The 22,430-nt window shown below is 41.7% G+C and overlaps 2 protein-coding genes and 1 long non-coding RNA gene across 6 annotated transcripts in view; 1 reads left to right on the top strand and 2 right to left on the bottom strand.

Annotated features, from left to right (window-relative positions):
• PITPNB (phosphatidylinositol transfer protein beta) overlaps nucleotides 1-17,616 on the bottom strand; it is a 28,661-nt gene extending 11,045 nt beyond the window's left edge. The window contains exons 1-7 of the mRNA XM_038187499.2: nucleotides 17,489-17,616; nucleotides 15,935-15,965; nucleotides 14,943-15,088; nucleotides 13,224-13,315; nucleotides 12,643-12,650; nucleotides 12,198-12,272; nucleotides 9,955-10,038 (exon numbers count right to left, since the gene is read on the bottom strand). Of these exons, the coding sequence (XP_038043427.1) occupies nucleotides 9,955-10,038; nucleotides 12,198-12,272; nucleotides 12,643-12,650; nucleotides 13,224-13,315; nucleotides 14,943-15,088; nucleotides 15,935-15,965; nucleotides 17,489-17,508 (456 nt within the window). The 5' untranslated portion in view covers nucleotides 17,509-17,616. The remainder of the gene's footprint in view (nucleotides 1-9,954; nucleotides 10,039-12,197; nucleotides 12,273-12,642; nucleotides 12,651-13,223; nucleotides 13,316-14,942; nucleotides 15,089-15,934; nucleotides 15,966-17,488) is intronic.
• A 20-nt stretch (nucleotides 17,617-17,636) lies between these two features.
• LOC119718552 (uncharacterized) lies at nucleotides 17,637-18,626 on the top strand. Its single transcript, XR_011803847.1, has 2 exons — nucleotides 17,637-18,145; nucleotides 18,467-18,626. It is a non-coding gene; the product is annotated as an uncharacterized lncRNA (long non-coding RNA).
• Nucleotides 18,627-19,384: 758 nt separating this feature from the next.
• Nucleotides 19,385-22,430, bottom strand: part of TTC28 (tetratricopeptide repeat domain 28) — a 158,173-nt gene continuing 155,127 nt past the window's right edge. The window contains exons 24-25 of one of the 4 annotated variants that reach the window (XR_011803844.1): nucleotides 22,126-22,213; nucleotides 19,385-22,048 (exon numbers count right to left, since the gene is read on the bottom strand). The gene's annotated coding sequence lies outside the window, so the exon portion shown is untranslated. Of the gene's footprint in view, nucleotides 22,214-22,430 lie in introns of all 4 variants that reach the window. The other 3 variants (XR_011803845.1, XR_011803846.1, XR_011803843.1) reach the window with 3 other exon arrangements.

Below are 22,430 nucleotides of genomic sequence, written 5' to 3'. Positions count from 1 at the left end.
ATCATATAACTGGATATTTCTATCCATTTTTATTCTTGCCCTTTGCTGCAGCCAGTGGTAGTTGGTGACTAGTGCAAAACTGTGCAAAAAGTATTTCCTTCTCCCATTCTTCCAAAGGGTCTGTTCCCACCTCCATTTTACTGGCTTCTCCATTAACCTTGTATTGACATGGGTAAGGTGAACTTCACATGTAACATTTTTCACCACATTTATTTACTAAGAAAATCCAAAATGTGCCTGAGAATAACAACCTCCACAAAAGAACCTTCCTCCACTCTCCACTTCCCTATTTTCAATATTTAACTCATGTAAGTTGAACTCATCACTATTACACACACAGTTGAGGAGTTGCTATATGAATTCAATATTTCAGCCGTCAGTACAGAAGATCCCATCTAACACATCAGTTTTCAGTTCTAGATTCTTCCATTAGCATGCAGGAATGAAGGCTACTTCTAAACTGAAATTTCAAATCCACAGAGGGAGGCTATACAAATCAGTCACTAATGCTCACATGATGTTTACAATTTTGATGTTTACAATTTACTTTTTTTTGCAAGCTAGACAGGACTAGAAGATTTCAGGTCCTCTCAGACGAATCTGGTTTCACTTACAGAAGCTCAGCTATTACACTCCAACACTTTCTTCATACTTTCCAGTTCTTTTAAAATACCTAGACTATGTATTAAGATGGGCTGAAGAAGTGATTTAAAAGACAATTTTTCAGCCATTTTGTAATTAATATATTTAGAAAGCATTAACAGGTATTCAGACAAACTTGTGTTAAGCATTTAAATTCAGACTAAAAACTGACCATCTTTCCTAGAAACATCTAAGTGACTCAAAAGACATTTAATCCCATTGCCAGTAGATATGTTTTATGAACTTCCACAACACAGTATTTTCCTCTATATTGCCCTTTAAATTTAAACAATATATTTATATGAAGTACCCAAATAATAGCCAAACAGCTTTAGCATGGTGCTCCTACAGGTACCAAGATAATACTTTATCTACCACACAGGAATTTTTTGATTAATTGGTATAAGAACTGTACATTAACATTGAAAATTCGGCAACACCTAAGTGCAATTCCACTCTTAAATTATTACAGTTGAGAAGGACTAATAGCAATATTTATCATAAAACCCTGCTTATTTATTATTTTACTGGAATAAAGCATGTCCTTTTTACAAGCATCAAAATGAACAGTATTCCCTTATATACGATAGCTTTGTCACGTAGTGTAGAGCCCTACCTCTCAATGCTGCTGCAAGTGAGCAGTAGCCCAGTAAGAGTTAGCCCGCTGGCCTTGTTAGCATTGTCTCCTTTAGGAAGCCAAGGAGGGAGGTGAGCAGAGGGTGCAGAGCTTATAGTGCTTGCCACCAGCTGTAGAGTTCTTATCTCATTTGTTATTTCAAATAACATGGGTGAAGACAGCTGCAACCTGCTCATATCCTCAGGTCCACAGCATATTCTGAAGGCTTAATTTCATACACTTTGTTGTTTGTTTGTTTATAAACACTTGGGTGGAAAAAAAGATTTTTCTTTATAAGTAAATCACCTTTAAGAAATATATTTAAATAGTAAAGCGAAGTAATTTTACAGAAATTTATTTCAGGTTTTAAATTACTGATAATCACTGCCTTTTAACAACCTCATTCAAACATCGGAATAGAAGACACTGAGAAAGGGATCAAACTGTAGTAACATATAAGCAGTTGGCCAATTAACAATCATAAGACACGAGCTTCCATATTTTAATGCCAATTCTGTAAACAAAAACAGGCCTAGCATTCGATACAACCCCGAGTTTCCTAGTTCAAATGTCTGAGTACCCTACCATAGCGGAGCCCGACACTCATACTGGTGTCTAGGGCATATGGGGACCAATCGCACATGCTTCGGTGGTACTAACAATACCCAGAGGATGCTGCAGCCTTAGAGCACAAACATGACACGATCAGGATGTTCTCATAGTTAAAGTTCATCTCTGTGCTTTCTTTAGAGGAAAAAAGAAGAAAGAAAGAATTGTGAAGAGCTTCCATTACTTAGTACAGAGCACAACCAAGTCTAAAAGCAATGAAAGGACAGGACCAAAATGAGTCCAATTTATTTTATTAGGAAACCAGGAGAGAGTAAAAAGAATATTTTATAACAGTAAAACTCTGGTGCATTTGTAAATGCAATCCAAAACAAAAATTTTCAACAACTTCCAACACAAATATAAACTGAATACTATCAAATCTACCTGTCAAGAAAGACAGAAAACCAGGAAGCAGCAATATTATTCAAAAGAATGGCTTAAAGGAGGTTTACTAAGAATGACAAGAAATCTTCCGTAAGCTTGCTGTTTTGCCTACTCAGCTTTCACTGCTCACAAACCTGTGTTAAATTTATAGTTTGCCCAACCAGAAAGGAGACTCTGAGACTCGAGTTTTTTTCTTTTTAAGGTGAAGGACATAATAAAAATATCAACAGCTAAAATACATACACACTTGAATATATATGTTTACATTTGAATAGAAAAGCTGCTTTTTCTTATAGCAGAGCATGACTCGTTTCTCATTTCTCTGTTTCAACGTGGAACACATGATACAGAACAGCTGGTAAAGGTCTTCCCATTACACAGATGGGAAGCTCCTCAAAGTGAAGAGCACTCTGCAGCCTGGGGTGTGATTCCCAGGCAGCCATCCCAGGCTGCCCATTCCTTTCTACATCCGTTTCACTTGAGAAGCAAGGGAGGCAAGCAACAGAGCAGAGGTTCAGCTTCCTTAACATCCAGTGTTGATCAGTACTGGAGGACTACAACAGTGGGCTTTTCTAATCTGAAAGCATCAATGCAAGTAAGAAACATCCAAACTCACAACATGAAAAAAGATACCCAAGGCTAAACACAAGAAGAAGATGAAATACCTCAACTCACTACAAGTTGCCATGAGGCTTTCTCATAATTCTGCAATAAAATGGTTCCACACATGCCTACTAATACAGGAGTTTCACAGATTCACTGTCCTTTGCAAACACTACAATGGAAACTCTACATAAAACATCAATTGGAAAAAATCAAGCAAATTTCAGTAAGTTAGCATCCTTGCTTGAAGAAAGCTAAGCAAACAGAATTTTTCTCCGCCAGTTTCCACTCAGTATAATGCAGAAGCATACATAGTCTTGTCAAATGATTAAGGTGAAATATACTTGGCAATTTCTACATTAGCATTCCAACCTCCATCCTGAAAGGGGAAAAAATAATCAACTAGGATCACCAAGTAACATCTGAAATCCTCCACAACCTTTATATTAGAAACTGCATTCATTCACTAAGCAAACCTGTAGCATCTCATACCATAAGTACTTTATACCTGCATGTTATGGTGGATACCACTGCAAGCTTACAGAAATGCACTGTAGGATGCAAATTTTTAAATACACGGTGATCAGATAACTCATGTTATGGTAGGAACTTTGCTTACTTTTGCTTTGGCATTTTTGCATTTAAACTCGTCTACACACGCAACTCTGATTTGATTTTTATGTTGTGAAATTCTTGGCCAGATACCATAGGGATACCCAAGCCCACCCGATAGGACAGTGCCCGCCAGCCTCTCATTGCGCAGGAACATAGGTATAAAGTAACTGTGCTCTTGCATTTAGGATCCACACATACACACAGTTGGAAACCCTGGAAATAAATGCTATCTACAGTAAAAGGTGGGAGTAAAAATAAAAATTCAAAGAAAATAGATGAGTCATGGTAAAGTTTTCTATGCCAGAGACCACATACAGCAGCTTTCAAGAATCACTTAAACCAAGACTGGGTAAGGGCAGAAAAAAAAAACTGTCTAGATTGAAGTCTAGAAGGACAAGAGAGCGTTGTGGGAACTCTTCTCAATACACAAACCCTACCATCATGCAAGGAAGGAGACTGGACTAGAGCCAGAGTACAAATAAACAATAGCTCTTTGCAGAGTTTAAGGAAAATATCTGTGCAGCAAGAGCTTAACTCCTGACAGCAACAACTCCTTCTTAGGAAGAAAAACAGGCAACAAGTTGGAACAAGTACTGCAGCTGGAAAACACTGAAGCTCTCTTGAAAGCTAGACAGGCATACATTAGGCAGCAGTGTCAGAATATAGACGAATTAAGATGTTTTCAAAGAAATACACAAATATTGTTTCATATGCACTTCCTGCTCAAAATCTCAATACAACATGTGAATGCAACAAGCAATAACAGAGTGTGAACAACAACCACATACAATAAAGTAATAATCACAACAAACCCAGAAACCACATTTCTTTACAATTCTTTGCCCATCAACACGAAGCTAAGTTACGCCAAGATGCATCAATACATTAGGAACAACTTTATATCGGTGACACCACTTCCTTTCCTTATTAAGGCCTGATAAAAGTAATAGCAGTATTGCTGATAGTTCATAGCTCAGTCTACTAATTATTATAAAACTCAAAAGCATACCTACTAGATAGAATAGTATTAGGAAAACTTCCTGAACATAACATTAAAGTGACACAAGTCTGGTATATGATCTGCAAATTCATGAAAAAAGCTTCCTGAACACCACCTATACATGTGTAAGACTGACTGGGCATGCATATACAATCTCAGGCCTTCCAACTCAGTATTGCATTAGTTCTTTGACCTTTAAGTGGAAGAACACACATGCTACCAGTATTATTTAGCAGAAACTACACGAAGTTGACTGTGAAAGGAAAAACATATAGCACTTTTCTCTTTTATGACCCACAGATCTGTGGATCCTCTTTCAAGTCAAGATAAAAGAAGATAAAAGAAGAAAGTCAGGTTGAAAATATGTCCAATTCCCAGCTCAGTGCATGATTCCCAAGTCTCATAAATGAAACAGTCACCAGCACTACTGTGGACATAACTGATATGCAAAAAAACACATTTGCATATTTTGATAGGTTTAGGTATGTAGCATTTGCTCTTTATTAACAATCAATGTCCAACAAGGTGACGGAGAAAATACACTTTGGGGCAAAAAGTCAGGCCTGAAGCAGCCACTCTGTTTTCAACGCTTCTCTGGATAGCAGCATCTCAAAGAGCACTGGTGACCATTCATACTGTGACTTTCACAATAGGTACTCTACAATGCTGTCATTTTGATGCCCGAATCCTAATCACTAATGTATTTATAAACAAGTCAAGGACATTACAAAATCTACTATCCCCTGGATCTTTCAGGTATTAGAAGTCCCTGGGCTTTCCTCAGCAGCAGATGAATAAAAAACACTGATTACTTAGACCAGAGCCATCGTAGCAATCTTCAATACACAGTAGTTTGTATGTTAGACTGTAAACACTCACAGCAATTTGAAAGCAGAACTTCACAAGAGTTGAGAAATGACTGCCAAATAAAGATATAACCACACGATCCCAAGTCATCTAGAGGACATCCACCAGCTGAACACCAGTCCATACAACTACACCTGCCTCTCCTGGATGCCAAAATGAAACAACCCTACAGAATTGAAGTCCAACAAGAATCATGTTTAAGTTGATTGTGCATTCATGGCCAAGATGTTCCAAGACTATTGTCAACAAAACACACACCAAATACTAAGCTTCTGGACTAGCAATACGGACCTTTTAGATGCCTATATCATGAACTGAGTCCAAACTGGGACAAATCCACCTTGCTATCAAAAAAAGCCATCTCTTTCACTTAAGAATCTTTTAACTCTTTTGCAGGCTACATAAGAAAAAGACTTCCTATATTCCATTATATTTCTTGAAACCACAGAACAAGGGATGGTACTGCACACTGAACAGACAACCCTTATCTCTAGTACTTAATGCAGCATTAAATAATTTGACTGATCTGTATAAAATCGTACTTTTAGAATTTTGTTTCAAGTAATATAATGAAGATCCAAAATGACCTAGAACAAGATATTTAATTTCCTCTTCACTGTACAGAAATGGCTATAAACCTGACTTCAATTTCTTTGTTTTCACTACACTCTAGTTTCTTACAAATTGTTTACAAAAATTTACTCTTTAAAAAGTCTTACTCTCTCGGGAAATAATTTTTATGTACAAATCACACAAAGCTACTTGGATTGTACACTGGAGATGACTAAGAGATGCCAGGGTTGAATGTGTATCTGAAGAAAGCCACAGATTTTGGCCAAATTATTTTTATACATACTTAAATGAGCACAAGTTAGCACATGCATGACATCAGTACCTTAAAGAAATTTACTATTTTCTGTATTTATGCTGATTGCAGTTCTGAAACTTAAGTAACTGTCACACTACAATGGCTTGGCCAAGGTTCACTCGCTAATACAAGATAAAAAATCTTGAATATATTTATCAAAACTTTTATCAAGATTGCTGGATCTTATAAATGCAGTTCCATTCCTTCATTCGTAACGTTATACAAACTAGTACATTTTGATTGTTTTTCCAGGCCAAAATGTGACCAAGAAAATAAATGCATACATAAAACTTTCCTTTGGCAACACTGAGTATTCCTATTCCCAGTGCACCTAAAAAAACCACAGTACACAAGGAAAAAAAGTCAGCCACTTAGATAAGGGCTGAAGAACAAACACTGTAACGAAAAAAATTGCCTACCACGTAAGTGACTTCAGAAACTACCCAATAGAGCGAACAAGCCAATGTTCTAGTGTCACTGAACAAACAGGAAGAAATTGTAGGGGGAAACCTTTTGGACAAGAGAGACTGTATAGAAAACAGTAAATGCTTTCATACAGGACATTTTATTTCCAAAACCATAAGACTTTTCTGAAGGCATAAAGCAAGTGGATCAGGCAATTTTGTTACTATCATGTATCTGAAACTTCCAAAAAAAATTACTCAAGTTCCATTACAAACATTTCACAGCAAACCTAAGTCATTAACATAAATTGAAAGTGTCTTCTCATGGAATCATAACCAGTAAAGACAGAGAAAACAAAAGCCAGAAACTGCAGATTTTTGTAACAGAAGAGACTGCAAGTCTGTGTCAAAGAGAATTTCTGCTCTAAAACAAACTCCTAACAATCTAGGAAAGGGGTGCAAACAAATGGAGTGAAAAGGGTGCCGGCCTACAGATAACTCAGGGTTATATCTAAGTTTACATAGAATTTTAAATACAAAGCCACTCTTTGCTTGGTAACATCAGGATTTGCAAAACTGCATGTCTAGGAGATGAAATGGAAATGAAAATCTGAATCAAATGATGAAAATTATTCCCAAGTATTCCTACACAATGGTAGACTCTACTGTGACTTTGAACTTTCAAATACTTGCTGAGCACTTATCTACAGATGAAAAAAATTGTTAGGAGCTACTAGAAAAGGAGAAGTTAGAAACATCAGAAATGACTAGAGGAGCTGGCTTAAACCATTCTGACCTCATGGTTTTGATACTCTGTAATATTCAAAAGCAGAAAAAAAAAGGATTATTTCTGAAAATAGTTCCAAGAACTTCCACATGAAGATGGACTGAAAGACAGAGGACCCTTGGCTTGGAAAGATAGGATAAAAAGGAGATGGGGGAGGATGAAGGAAGTCTGATCAAAGTCTGTAGGATAAGTTCTGCAGAAAGTATAAAAAGGGAACAAATTTTCCTCTCACAAAATTAATTAAATTATCAAGCAGGCAAAAAGTATTCTTCCTCCTTCCCAACACTCCATAGAATTCACGATGCCAAAAAGGTCATAAGTATAAATGTTTTCAAAAATGGATTAGATGCGCTCATGGGAATGTAAGTGGCTAATTAACAGGGCAGATGCAACCACTGGGTCTGGAAGTCCTTTAAAAACAGAAAACAACCTCTCAGCTTCTCATGTTCTATTGCTTCCCAAGTTTCTTATCCTTCCACAAAGTATCTGCTACTGGCCACCAACAGGATACTGGGTTAGATGGATCTTTGTCCTAAGCCAAAAACATAGCTTCTTTTAGCATACCACCATCTGTCAGTCTTCAGTACAAAGGAAATGCAACATTAAAGGCAGACCATGTCATCTAACAGTGCAAGAGGGCACGTAGCACAAGCAGTGCTGTTCACTAAGAGTACTTCAAACAGAACAGATATTTAAGTTCAACAACCATTAGTAATAAGCACAACCCTTTATTTACACATACTGCGATCGAGCAAGCATTCTGACAGATGACAGCATTGTAGTTGTTTGCCACAATTCCAGGCACGGAATAGGGAATGCACAACATACATTTACCTGCCAGTTCAGCTCTAAGGTCATATGGAATGTCTGAAAGAACAAGGGGCAGCAAAACGATTCCTCGCTGCATTAAAATAGGCAAGACACATTTAATTTGATTTACAGGGAGGTTCTCCAAACAATGTATTTTCATACATGTAAATCCACAGATCATCTGTTAAAGATCAGTTAAGCAACAGTGCAGGTTATACACTTATGTTGGTGATAGAAATAGCAATTTATGAAGCAGAATCCTTTCCACTTCACATACCATAGCCTTTTCCCTCCTTCCTTCACTTTCCTGCAATGGAGACTGCTCCCCACAATGTTGGATATCCACATATTTATTTTTAGAAAATAACAATTAAATAGTTTCAAGAATGGCTACAAGTTACCACAAACACATACGGGTAAGTGTCGGTGTTAGACCATACCATTTTCCTACTCTTCAGAAATAAATGATTAGACATAGAACAGCCCAACTGTTAGAATTAAACCACGCAATTCCAGTAGGAAAAAAAAAAGCATAAAAAGCAACCACAGTAAGAGCAAGGAAGTAGGACAAGCACTTAAGTGTAGCGAAACTACCCTCTAAAGTTGCATAAACCAACATATCCTACCTTCTTATTCAGATCAATTATATACACTTTGAGGTACTTAACTGAAAGCTGACAATAGAGGGGAACAGAATGGGAACTATTACAAACATTAAGTGTTGTCCTGTCAGCAAAATCTCAACAAACCAGATAAAGCTGAACTACACATCTCTTTGTGTATTTATTTCAGCAGAATTTGATAAAAGTAGATTTAGAGCACACATCTTTTCTGTACAAATTCAAATTGAAAAGACAAGTTGAAAGCATGCATTCCCAACACTAAACTTTGTCACACTCTCTTCTTCATCTAGCAGCCTACTTCCACCACACACATAAGCAATCTTACACAGAACACCACACACTACCTTTGCTCTGCATACAACTTCTCTGAGTAACCATGTGCTCTTACTGATAAGATCTCTCCTAAATTTTTCCTTCTTGTATCAAGGTATTAAACTTCATATTCTCAGATAAAGAACCACAGACTCCTAAGGACAGACTTCTGGGTATATCCAGGGTGCTTATGCTCACCAAAGCAATCACTAAAAGGAAAATGAACGAGTAATTCCACAGCTCTCAGAAGAAATAAGCAGTTCATTTATTCAGAACTGTTCTAATGAATGAAGTTTAAAAATAAAAAAAAAGTCAGTCTAGCTTTCAATGGCAAACCCCGACGGTTCCTCTTGAGATTGCCTGAACCCCAGCTGGAAGGATGGGTGGAGGGACGCTTAAAGAAATTCTAACCAAAAGTAGCAGCAGAAGCACGAGAGCAGCTTGATGGATATACCATGCTCTGTCATGCAGGACACATGGGGTAGATTCTTGCTCGTGGCTTCACAAACCAAGATGGGCACATACATGCTTGCATGATTAATTAGTTTATCTACCAGTAAAAACTACACCTGTGCCAAAAGTCTGTTGCCTTTCATGTTTTACTTGTGCAACTAAAAGTCAAACTCAGTAATTAAAATTGTAAACACATTTGCTAAGTGTGGAACTCAGGAATGAATTATTCAATTCAAGTCAATTTTCATTTATCTGTCAGATAAAATCGATACCACTTCTAGATTATTCACAACCAACAGAAAGCATCGGTGGGATTAGAAGCATGTTGCAACCATATCCCAACATGAAAGCATTTACTTACTCCTGGTTCTACTTGAGTTCTATCTGCAATGTCAATATGGACAACTTCAACACTCTTCCATGTGTTTGGATCTAAATTGTGCACCTGCAACGGAGAAAAATGAACGATTTTCATGTTGTCACCTAACAAAGCGGTCTGTCTCACACAATGTGTATGCATGCACTACGTATGATTGTTTTCTGGACTTCCTAGAGACAGACTTCTTCTCAAAACTTACCCTTTCTCCCTCTGCTTTTCTAAAAAGGAATTATTTTCCAGAGTTAAATTTAGTCACTAATTTTAAACCAGCACAAAGCCTTCAGTTCCCATGCATTCAGGAGACCTAGATTTAAGAGCTAACGAAATCAAGCTCTAATTAGAAACATTACCCATTCAGTAATCTGGACAAGCTTTTTCATTTAGAAAGAAGCTTTCACAAGTTCTAATGTGCAAACATGGAAGGTTTCAATAACCTGACTAAATCTAGCAAGTTCCCTAAATAATAGGCCTGCCTTTAGTACACACCAGATGAAATGCATCTGGTATGAAGGTACATAAAGGTTTAAAGATGTAACTAACTTCACATGTTGTACTGGGTCTGGCTGGGATCTTAACTTTCCTTGCAGCAGCCCACACAGTGCCGTGCTCTGTACTTGGAGCTAGAACAGCCCTGGTATCACACCAGGGTTGTGTCTGCTGCTGAGCAGTGCTGGCACTGCATCAGGACTCCCTCCAACCCCCCCAGAGCCAGCAGGCTGGGGGCGGGCAAAAAGTGAGAAAGGAACATCACCAGGGCAGCTGACCTAAACCAACCATGCCATGTGATGTCACACTCAGCAATAAAAGGTGGAAAAAGGAAGAGGGGAGGGGTGGGCTCATGTGAAAACGTCTGTCCTTCCGAACACCTCCATGCGTTGAAGCCCTGCTTCAAGGACATGGTCAAGCATCACTTCTTGGTGGGAAGTAGAGAGTAATTTCCTTCCTCTGCTCTTCCACACAGCCTTTGCTTGTTCCCCCCTCCCCTTTTCCTCTTCCCTTTAGTTAATCTATTTAATTAATAATAATTTTCCCTTAATAATTATTTTTTCCTTTAATTAAATTATCCTTATCTCAACCCGTGAGTCTTTTTTTCCTTTTCTTATTCCCCTCCTCTTCTGAGGAGAGGAAGTGAGAGCACATTTGTGGTGGAGTTCAGCTGCCTAGCAAGGCAAAACCACCACACACGTGTAGTCTGTTAGGCGTAACTACGCTTAAAATTAAAGCAAGTAAAGCTGCATAAGAAATGCTCTCCTTCTCTGTAGCATATCCACATAGTACCGGGGTTGTTTAGTCTGAAGAGGATGCTTAGGGAAGTCCTTGTTGCTCTCTACAACTACCTGAAAGGAAGTTGTGGGGAACTGGGGGTTGGCCTCTTCTCACAGGTAACTAGTGACAGGACTAGAGGGAATGGCCTCAAGTTGCGCCAGGAGAGTTTTAGGTTGGAAATTAGAAGAAATCTCTTCCCAGAAAGAATAGTCAGGCATTGGAATGGGTTGCCCAAGGAGGTGGTGGAGTCACCATCCCTGGGGGGTTTTAAGGAACAGTTGGACGCAACACTTAGGGACATGGTTTAGTGGGTTATATGGGTGGTAGGGGGATGGTTGGACCAGGTGATTTTGGAGGGCTTTTCCGACCTTTATGATTCTATGATCCTTTCTTTAGGGTTGAAGCAATTCATCCCAGCACTGAAAATATACTGACAATTATTCCTTTGTGGATGCTCTGTAAATAGGCTTTTCACTGTACATAAAGAGAACTCAATGAACCAGGGAGGAAAATGAGACTACCACCAAGCCTGCAAAATTTACAGAAGCTGCCTCAGAAAAATAACCCTAAAAAAAAATGTATGAACTATAATATGTCCTTGACAAAGCTGGTCTCAGATAAAATTGCTAACGTAGCACTAGCTTATCTAAAGTAGAATAATGTGAAATTAAAAATCTCCACTTACTGAAAACCTTTTAAAGTATCCGGGTAGGAATAAACCATCTGCATTGACCTCAACATAATAAAATGAAAACCTTTTCTTGTTCTTGTACCACTTTAGGTGAAACAGCTTTGACCACTTTAGAGGGACGTGAATACTTTTCTTGTTTTATATTAGTAACAGGTAGGGCTTTGACTTTTTCTGAGAATTACCTGCCATTACCAGAAATAGTATACTTTATCTGGATGACTATGTGTGGCAAATATTACTAAAGCTATGTATCCAAATCCCAACTCACGTTCTCCAATGTCCCCAAATCCGGTTTATGCCAGGTCTCAATTTTTATGAAGAAGTCATCTTTCATGTATTCATTCTGTAAGAATTAAAATCAAAAAGCATGAGTCTGATTATGCCCAGTCAGCTTAACATCTAGATGGACAGTACAGACAATTTTTTATATAAATACAAAATTATACTTACAGAGCTATAATACTAAGCAAAGATACAAAACGATGTAAAAAATGAAAGAATTTCTCTGATAAATTACAGTTCAACTTATAGCCAAGCAGCAGACATGTAGAGTAACAAGTTGCTTTATGCCAGACACCCTGGCAAGGCAAATATAAATGGCTGAAGCTAGCTTGCCAGAGTCAATTCTAGCAGCAATAACATACAATGTATTAAAAACAAACAAACAAACAAACAACAAATGTTAGAAGACTGATAGTAACTAAAATACTCACTGTCACAACTGGTCATTGGAAACACAGGGAATGAAATTGAAAAGGAAACAAAAATGTTATTAGATACAATAGTTTCTGAACAGTCTCACATGCAATTACTAAATCACAGAACAAGAAACATTCAAAATCCTTCAAATAGGATTTGTACACATTCGGTCAGCAGAACACAACTTACTAGACTTAAGTTCATTATATAATACTACAAACTATTCAATAAAAACAAAACAGAGCTTACTCTTAGATCTTACACAATTACAAGTATTGAAATAAAACAGTCATCTTATTCTTACAGACTATAAAGAATTAAATACTTTTCTAACTGGCTCTGTTCTACATTTGAAGAAAGAGGCAGCTCTTCAGTCTTGTACTAGGGACACTGCATAAAAAGACTAGGTAGGAACCAGTGAACTGATTCACTGAGGTTGTTTTTCAGAAGCAGATCTCCTTTTCAGAACATGAGATCTCACAAAATCAACAAAACGTGAAAAATATTTTCTACTTGATAGCAGCAACTCTTCGCCAAAACCATTTAAGACCATCCCTGAACACTGACAACATCAGACATACAATGTGGGACCTACTTGTTCTACAGTAAGGGTATGCATTCCAAGCCTTCTCATGGAATACCAGGGAGCCTTCTGGAGCAATCATCCTTACAAAACCAGGAACTTTACTGTGAAAAACAAATATTAGCAACATTTAAAAAAAAATGTTTGCCAACTGTAGCATCCCATCGATTTCTGCCGCTCTGAAAAGAAAGGCACGTTCTACCTTAGCATTTTGAAGGGTATGATGTAGAAGTTACCCACAGTCTAATATGCTGGAACTCAAACAATGTTACTGATCATAAAATAATTAAGAGAAATTGGTAAAGGTAATCAAAAGATAATCAACAGTGAGCTATACATAATTTCGGATGTACTGATCAAAATGAAAGTTGTGCTACAAAAGCTTTCTTTTCTCATCAAGTATAGTGGAGACAACCACTGAGGGACAACACCGCCCAAGGGACCTCACCTCCAAACTCTAGCAAAAGTGGAAGTCAGCAATAAGCAAGCCTCTAACTCAGTTGGCCTGTAGTCTAGATGGAAGGCCAGTCAGCTTTCAGCCATGCTTGAAGAGGAAAACTTAAGCTTGCCATCAACAGCAGAATTACTACCTCTGACAAATGTCTCTTCTAGTCTATACTGTGCCCGTGACAGTTGACAAAAATTGGAAGTTTGGAGAAAAAAACAACACAAAATTCCATACAAGGTAAATTTTGTATTTCCTATCAGGGTTATTTGAGGCTGGTACCCTGAAGCATGTGAGTTTAAACAAACTACATGTATTCATGTGGATAAGGAATGGATAGAGTTCACTCCATGCAAGTTTTCTTTCCTCAATTTCCCCCCAAAATGATGAGTAAGTTCCTGTCCTTTTTTTTTCTTCTTCTTTCAGATTCAAGGCAAAAAACTGCCAACTGATAATTCCTTTTTATATAGCAGGACCTTATGTCCCACTCATCTGGAAGTTTTCCTTTTCTAGGATAAGCAAACAATTCTTTCAGTTCTTTCCTACACATCATACTGCCCACACTTCTTTCTATACTCTATTTTCTCTCTAATTTGTGTACATCTGAAAGTCCAGTGCACAAAGCCAACCAAAAAGTTACCACCCATACATTACATGCAACAATCCTGCATAACACAGTCCTGAAGGGAGCTTGCTTTCATGTTTAATCTCACATTGCTGACACACTATAACTTGCATATGCTTTTGAGCAGTACTACTGTTCAGCATTTATTTCCCACATCATCCTTCTGCCTCCCCAGCACATAGCCATTAGCTATATATAAATATATATATACACACATATATAAAATATATATATATATGTGTGTGTGTATATATATATATATATATATGTATAAAAAATAACCCATCTCCTTTTCTCTACCCTATATCAACATTCCTGTCCTTTGGGCTATCCTACAAAGTATCCGTGACACAAACCTATCATCATTTTGGCTATGTGCTAAGAATTCAGAACACTGGTACTTGGAGACGCTTTTGCCTATTCACGGATCAGACATTTTGCATGGTTTTCCATTACTCTTTGCCAGAGCATTCATGCAATTTCAGCAAATTTAAGGGTGGTAAAAAAAAATGCAGGTGCCCCAGAATAGTAAGCAATAGCTGGTTAAACACTTGTGGATCAACACCAAGTGACCATAACAGAATAGAATAGCTCAGTTGGAAGGGACATTCAAAGATCATTTAGTCTAACCTCCTGACCAATATACGTTTGTTTTTCTCACCTCTTTAAGTGATAGATTTTGTGGGTATATTGTCCCTTTTCACCATCCTTTTCGTAAGGCTCATTTTTTAAGACTTGAATTCCTTCACCACCTCCTGTTTCATTTTTGCTAGCTTCTGCCACAGAATAGAGTTGACCAACTTGATACTGAAAAGTGAAGAGAAGCAAAATTTCAATATATAAGTAAGAAAAAATATTCAAAGCATAGAGAATTAGATAGTATAAGCCAAATGACTGGAAAGAAAAATAAATAAAAAAAGTTTTTAGTTAAGTTTTACCGGCTTTGTCTTAGCTTATCTGTGGTTTACGAGTACCGCGTTTTTACACAGCTTGTTTCACACTAACATAGTGTGTTGGTGTAGAGCACCAAATCTGTTATTCTTCATTTTTCTCACGGTAAAAGCAAAGTATGTAAGTTCTGTTTAATTTGACAAAATATAATTTTTCAGTTTACAAGGTTTTGCAGTGATTGATTTACAGCACCAACCTTCATACTTTTAACCAACTAGATAACTGGCCCCACAGGTCCCATGAAATGGAAACTGTAGGAAGTTCAACCTTGTGCCCTCAGAAATACGTTTAAACGTTTCAGAGTGAGTTTCAGTTAAATCTATTTCAGCGTCACTTAAATTGCTGGCTACAGATCTCAGAAGATGGTTCCTACCTTTGCCTTTAGGAAAAGGCTTGGAGTCACTGAATGCCTTGATCAACAGGAAAATTCTGCTGCCGTGCAGAGTTGCACAATTTTCTTCTCTTGCTTGTAAGCTCAGAATAAAACCCTAAAGACTCTTGACTCCTTTGAAATTCACTGATCTGCAATAGTTAATTCCGCTCAACTGGTGGCTTACACATGCAGTATCTTACACATGCCAGGGCAGTGGACGCACAGCACAGGAAACACTTGGGTCCAGGCTAGTCTGATTTAAACAATACACTGACATCTTCCCACCCAACCCCCAAAAACAAGGACAGGTAGGAAGGATGAGGACATACCTCTTGCACTGAGCAAGGTAAAACCACTCGGCTAAAAGAGAGAAAATTAAATAGAATGAATAATTAGATTTTAGATAACAAACATACACTGTAATAAATATATTGAAGAAGGAAGCGTCAAAATGAGTTAACTTGAGTTTTCTTTTCAGAAACGCTGTACAACAGTCAAATGATACGGCTATAATGCAGGAAGCCCAAATAAAATCAAAATGACATCAAGTGTGTTACAAAGGTGGAAGGGGGGGGGGGGGCAGCAGGCTGAGAATATTAAAAGCTGCATAGAAGAGACAGGAAATCTGGGATCTGCTTCCAACTCTACTGTAACTTTGCATGGCATTGAATTTGAACGTTGGGGTGTCAGTTCTCTTCATGTTTCACAACAAACTGCCCTGCCTGCACAATTTAAAAGGAGAACAAATGGACAGGCCCTCAAAGCCCACAGATGAATTTTGGCAATTACAGCAGTTATGAATCATTCAAAAGCAACCGCAGCTCACATCTCATTTACGTGCCAAAAGCAGGTGTGTTTTAGGCAATTTAGTTCTAATGCAATGAACTCTACAGCTAATGGCAACAGGAGGGGCTGCAGAAATTGATTTCTGACAGCAATGGCATGCTGTACAGACAATGCTTTGCAGTTTCACCATACATAACAAAACAAAGATGATGCAAATTTTTATAGTTACAAAACAGCATCGTACAACAGCTGCCTGGATGCCAGGGCTTTTAAGCGATGCTATCTGCTTTAGCGACAAACCGAGCGACCGTTAAACTTTGATGCAACGTATACAAATGTACCCTGCCCGCTGCTCTAGAAGGAAAAAAAAAAAAAGTTTTAAGAGTTGTAGTTATTTCATTCAACTTTTTCTATCCCCAGCACAGCGGAAGGTGCGGTTTCCACACAACTGTTTCCTTAGCTCTTAGTGGATGAAGACTTTCGGGGCTCAGGCTAAACGTGCGTCTTGCTGAAAAGCTTTCACTTTGAGCTGGGAAATCTCCAAAGAAAAGCCGAGGGGGAACCCAGCCGGGCTCAAAGGCACGGCCCGCCTCGGACACCGGCGAGTTTCAGCTCTGAAGGCAGAGCTCGGCCCCCCCAGCCGGGACGGCCGGGAGCTGCCACAACGACGCCCTCGGGCGGGACGGGGCCCGCCAGCACCGGCAGCGCCGCACCGCCCGAGTGCCGGGAGCCCGGCCCGGGACGCTGCGGGCGCGGCCGGCGGGACGAGCCTGCCCGCGGGGCCGCCGGGTGCACGGCCGGGCACCGAGCGGGCCCCGCTCCGCCGGCAGCGCCCCGGGAGCCTCGAGGCGGGGAGGCCCGGCCCGGCCCCGCCGCACAGGGAGCGGCCGAGGCGGCCCCGCGCTGGGCCCGGCGGCAGGACGGGCGCTTCCGGCACGGCGGGGCCGAGGGAGCCCCCGCAGGGCTCGAGCTCGGGCGGGCCCCGCCCCGGCCGGCGGCGCCCCCGGCCCAGCCCCGGCCGCGAGACGCGCGGAAGGCGCCCCCCGGCCCCGCCCGCCCCGTCCCGTCCCGTCCCGTCCCGTCCCGGCCGCACTCACAACTCCTTGATCAGCACCATCTTCCCCGCGCAGGCCCGCACCGCGCACGCGCGACCGGCACGGCCCTCCCATGCTGCACCGCGCGCTTCCGGGGGGAAGCCCCGCCCCCGCGGGCCGGCCCGCCCAATCCCGCCGCGCCCTGGGGCGCCGCACCCGCCCTTCGCCCCGGCCAGATCCCCGCGCGCACGCGCCCGCCGCCGCCAATCCGAAGGCGCGCGGCTCCCGGCAGCGCCCGCGCCTCGCCCGGGGGCAGCCAATGGCGGCGCGGCGCCCGCCCCGGGCCCGCCCCCCGAGCCCCTCCCTCAGGAGCAGCCGCGGGCCCCGGGGCCGGGCAGGGAGGGGCGGGGGCTGGCGGCGCTGCCCCCGGGAGCAGAACGGGCCCGAAGCGCTGGCGGGGGCGGGGGCGGCGTCCCCGGGGGGTTCGCGCCGGGAGCCGCCGCCCCCTGGTGCAAGTTCCCGGTGTCCTCGGTCGCGTTTTCCGTAACGGCGGCGGGAGGGGCTCGGGGCGACGGGCGCGGGGCGGGGCGGGGCGGGGCCCGGCGCTGGGCTCACACCCGCCCGCCCCACCGGTGGCGGCTCCCCCGCGTCCTCCGTGAGCAGCAAGAGCAGGAGGAGGCCCGGAAGGCTCGGGGCAGGGAGGTCGCGGTGACCCTGGCGGTGAGCGCCCGGCGGGACGGGCTGCAAGGAGCCGGGAGCGCCGCGGGGTGGGACGGGACGGGACGGGAGGGCACCGCGGCCACACGAACACTGCTGGGACTGCAGCTGCGCTCCAGCTGCCCCTTCTTCCAACACCTTTCTTTTAATGTAACACATGGCAAAGTGGGGACAACAGAAAAATGGGAAAAACAGGAAGAAAAAAAAAAAAAAAAAAGCAAGCTTTCAGAGTCAAAAGCTTTAGGTTTTTAATCCAAAAAGGGGAACGCACAGAGCTTCCATGAGTCCGTGTAGGGATTTCTCTAATAACAAATCTTTCTGTAGGAGGCTCTCAGGTACTACAGAGATGTGCAGTGCTGAATGCTGGAGACAAAACAGGAAAATGAAGGAGCACTGAAAATGAAACAGGAAAGTGAAGGCTAGCACTGTTTCTGGGTGTTCAAAAACATGATTTCAATAAAAACTCAGTATTTGTTGAAAATAATGCATTCTGAATGTCTTAATTTGCTTTTCAGTTTCCAAGCGTTAGCTTTAAAATTTTTCAGATTTTTCTTCACAGCTGTGCTAATGAGCTCCTTCCCCTTCAACACTGTGTGAGATGCCCACAGAAAAGAGTAGGTAAATCAGAAAGAAAAGCAAAATTAAACACTTCAAGATCTGACAAAGGGAGGGCAAAACTTTATAGTTTAGCACTCTGGAAAGGAAATGATTCTTCCTCAAAAAATGTAGATATATCTGGCTGTGGTACTGTGAATAATGCTGCCCTATTGCTGACAAAATAAAGCGCTATTTCAAATGGACATTTCTGTCAGCTTTCAACCCACAGGAAACTTACATGTACAGTTTTAATTTATGGTAGCAACAGTATGTTTTTGCACTCAGTGGACTCCCACTCCAGCATCTGTCCCAGCACAGTGTCCGTGTCCCCACATGTATGCATTTCATCCTTTTCCCCAAAAAGGGCCACAGACCCTACTTGTGGGCTCACCTTTGTCCACCCTCTGAAGCCATCTTTCCCAAGTTTTGTTCATCAGTAACTAGAACTAATGATGCGTTTACACATCATCTCCAACAGAGTAGAAGAGAGCAGAAATTCAGATAGGGAAATTCAATGTTGCCAGACAACCCTCCCACAATTAAATGGCTTTAAAGAAAATCTTCAATATGCTCTGCCTATAAAAACATACTTTCATTCAAATCCCTTGCAATGTGAAAGATGGATGCTATGGAAACTGCCACTCAGACTTTTGCCTGTACCGGCTTTGTTTTATTAAGCAAAGAAATTACAAAAGGGCTGTGCCAGGACACGGTGGGGCTTTAAGAGTCTGCTTCCCAAAGTTCTCAAGCATTCTGAACTTTCCTTTATTTGTTTTTTTCAAAATCCTGGCTCAATGTAGTCCCCTGCTGCTGCTCTTTCCCCATATGGACAACATTTGTCTTTTGTTTACTCAGCCAGCTGCAAAGTGTGCTCCCTCCAAAACCCTTATTCTCTTTGTTTATACCCAGATCATACCACACACGACAGCATCATCTGAGTAGCTACATCCTGCTGATTCCAGACACTGCATACAGACAAACCACTTCAGACCCATATATACAATTTCACCACGGTCTCTGCTGCTGGACAGGATGCTTCCTCAGCAAGCTGTTCTTCATGGGAGCCCTCTGGCCTATGTTCACCCTGCATAGCTGCATAGGTATCAAATACAGACAGTGCAGTAGCACATCAGCAGCTCCTGGCTTTTGTTAGATCGAGCTTGCCGACCGACTGGAGTCCCGCTGCCTAAACACAGGTTTGCATGTATGTGAAGTGGGATGGCGACATTGAAATGTAAGAGCATGGTGGCAGGAGGTCTGTAACAGGACCTGCTGAAGCAGCATGCTTGGCCAGTGCCCACCACACTAGGAGTTGGGTCAACAGGCCGGCCTGCGTTATTCCCAACTTCACCTCTGTGTACAGGAGCTGGAAGACATCAGGCGAGACATCAGGTTAGGTCCCACGGCAGACACGGTGCCACACAAGGCTCGTACCTTAGGAACAAGCCTGCTTCTGAAGTGCCTGTGACCCTCTCACAGCCTCTGGTACTGTGCTGCAGGGCAGGCTTTGCTCTCGCTCTAACAGCTTTCCACCGATCGCAGAACAGGACAACTAACAGCATCTGTCTGGAAGGGTAAAAGACAGAAGCTGCAGGGCTGGGATGCCAATGCAGGGGATGCAAACTATCTCACTGAACCAGAACTCCTCCCTTCCATTGAGCTCCCAGGACCCTGGTGTGATAGAACAGGGGTTTGTAATAGCAGCAATCATACTTTCATTCAATGAACAGCGAATGAGAACATGTTTTTTTGTTATTGCTTTTAATACCTAAACATGCTCTTCTATGCCAAAAGATCAAAGCTCTGCACTTCAGCACCCAGGTTATAGATTTGGGACTTGGGAACAGTGTAGGTGAGGTAAGTATACCCTAATTCTGACGTAAATGTCACTGGAGTCCTCCTATCTAACCTGCAATCTCAGGTACAGTGTGGGTACCCATGTGCCTAACCCTGAGTTTGACTTTTTCCATTTGCACCCTGAAGTATCTTTTAGGGAATATCCTCCTGTCCTGGTCACATGTTGGAATAGCAATGCACATGTTATCATCTGCTCTCTTACAGCCACAAAGCACTGGAAGTCTGAGGACTAACCAAGAGAAGAAAAGATGTTTGTGATGGCGACCTCTCGGATTGTTTTGTAGTGGCTGGCAGCAAACCGATGCCCCTCTCCAAGAGATTCTCAGAGGAAGATGTGGGAGACCCTTTACAGGGACAGCACAATCTCCTGCATGCTTCTTGTTGTACAAGCAGCATTTGCTGCAGTTCCCTGTAGAAGAGCTTTCTCAGAAGCCAGTGAAGTACCAGGCACAGTAATTTACCAATAAGATCCCACACAGTTGATGTCACCATGTAAGAGAAGATGGACAGTACTCTTTCTGACAGGGATTTAAAAAAAAAAGTTCTTCTCTTTGGAGAGTACATAAATAATGAGAAAATGAGGTCATGTGGGATAAATTATATGATGGAATGAGATATGGGATGGAATGGGGTGTTTGCAAGTCTCCCTGACCATTCTTAGGGAGAAGCAAATGCTGCTTCCAGCTGGGAGCTGGCAGGAACAGAACTGTGCGCTGTGCTTCACGCATCTGGCAGAAGGGCGAGGGAAGGGCACATGCAGGTATGTGCTGCTGGTAGTGTACATCAACCCACAGTATGTGTGCATCTGGACACTCAAAGAATGTTCCAACCTGTCCCTGACACATATTAGCATACTAAGTACTAGATACAAAAACATTCAAGGTCAAGCTTTAGACAACTTCCTTCTGTTTTTTGCAGTTCTGAGCTGACTTCTTCCAACACTTGCTGTTCTAGAAGTATGTCTCTGAAGGGAACAGGACTTTCTTGAATCTCTGTGATAAAACGGCAGAATCTTAGTAACAACAATAGGACGTGTCACCAGGTTGTAGGTAGTCCTAAGAGCATGACCAAGCTGAGGCAGCCATCTATAAAACCCTTGCTGGGGAGCTGCACCATCTGTGTCTTCAAGTACAGAGAATCAGCTACACTTCAGAAGCATGCCAGGATCAGTCCCTTTCAAAAAAACTAGTGCCAGGAAGACTGCAGTGATTTGTGTGGTTTAGGTTCCCTCGTTTTCAGCAGATTAAAGACTTGGAGGGTAGAGACTGTAGGCCAGTAGCAGCCTGCTGTTTCATGACCTAGGACATGGTTTGTGTCTTCTATCAACAGGGCTAGAGGTAGTGTTAACACAACTGGGAGGGAGGCATCAATGAAAATTCCAGAGACCATACAAAAGTCAAATTCTGATTAGTTTCATCTGGTCACCAACACCTCCTTTAAGGACAATGGCATCTTTAACACAAGAGCAGAGGGAAAACTTAAGTAAGCAAGTTTCAAATGGCAAAGGGTGTGGGGAAAATGCATCATACCTTCAGCACTTGGTCCTTCCACTGTGCAGGGGTGGAAATAGGTGGTCCATGATGTTCCTTCCAAGCCTACATGTCGTTTTGCTGCTGACTAAAACAAGAAAGACAGTGAGCAAATGCTGGTTTCACCGCCTACCAGGAAAAGCAACTTCGAGTCATCATTTGTAGCAGTAGAGCTACATCCTGATAAAAAATACATCAAGTTCTCAGTGACCCCTCATTTCCACAGGAGACGTTGACGACAGCTGTCACCCCATTAGTCACACTTCAAAATTCCAAGCCACCTGCCAGGACAGAGAGCAGTGTGC

This window comes from Anas platyrhynchos, chromosome 16 (genome assembly GCF_047663525.1).
Source record: "Anas platyrhynchos isolate ZD024472 breed Pekin duck chromosome 16, IASCAAS_PekinDuck_T2T, whole genome shotgun sequence".
NCBI lineage: Eukaryota > Metazoa > Chordata > Aves > Anseriformes > Anatidae > Anas > Anas platyrhynchos.
This window is presented reverse-complemented; position numbering and strand designations above follow the sequence as displayed.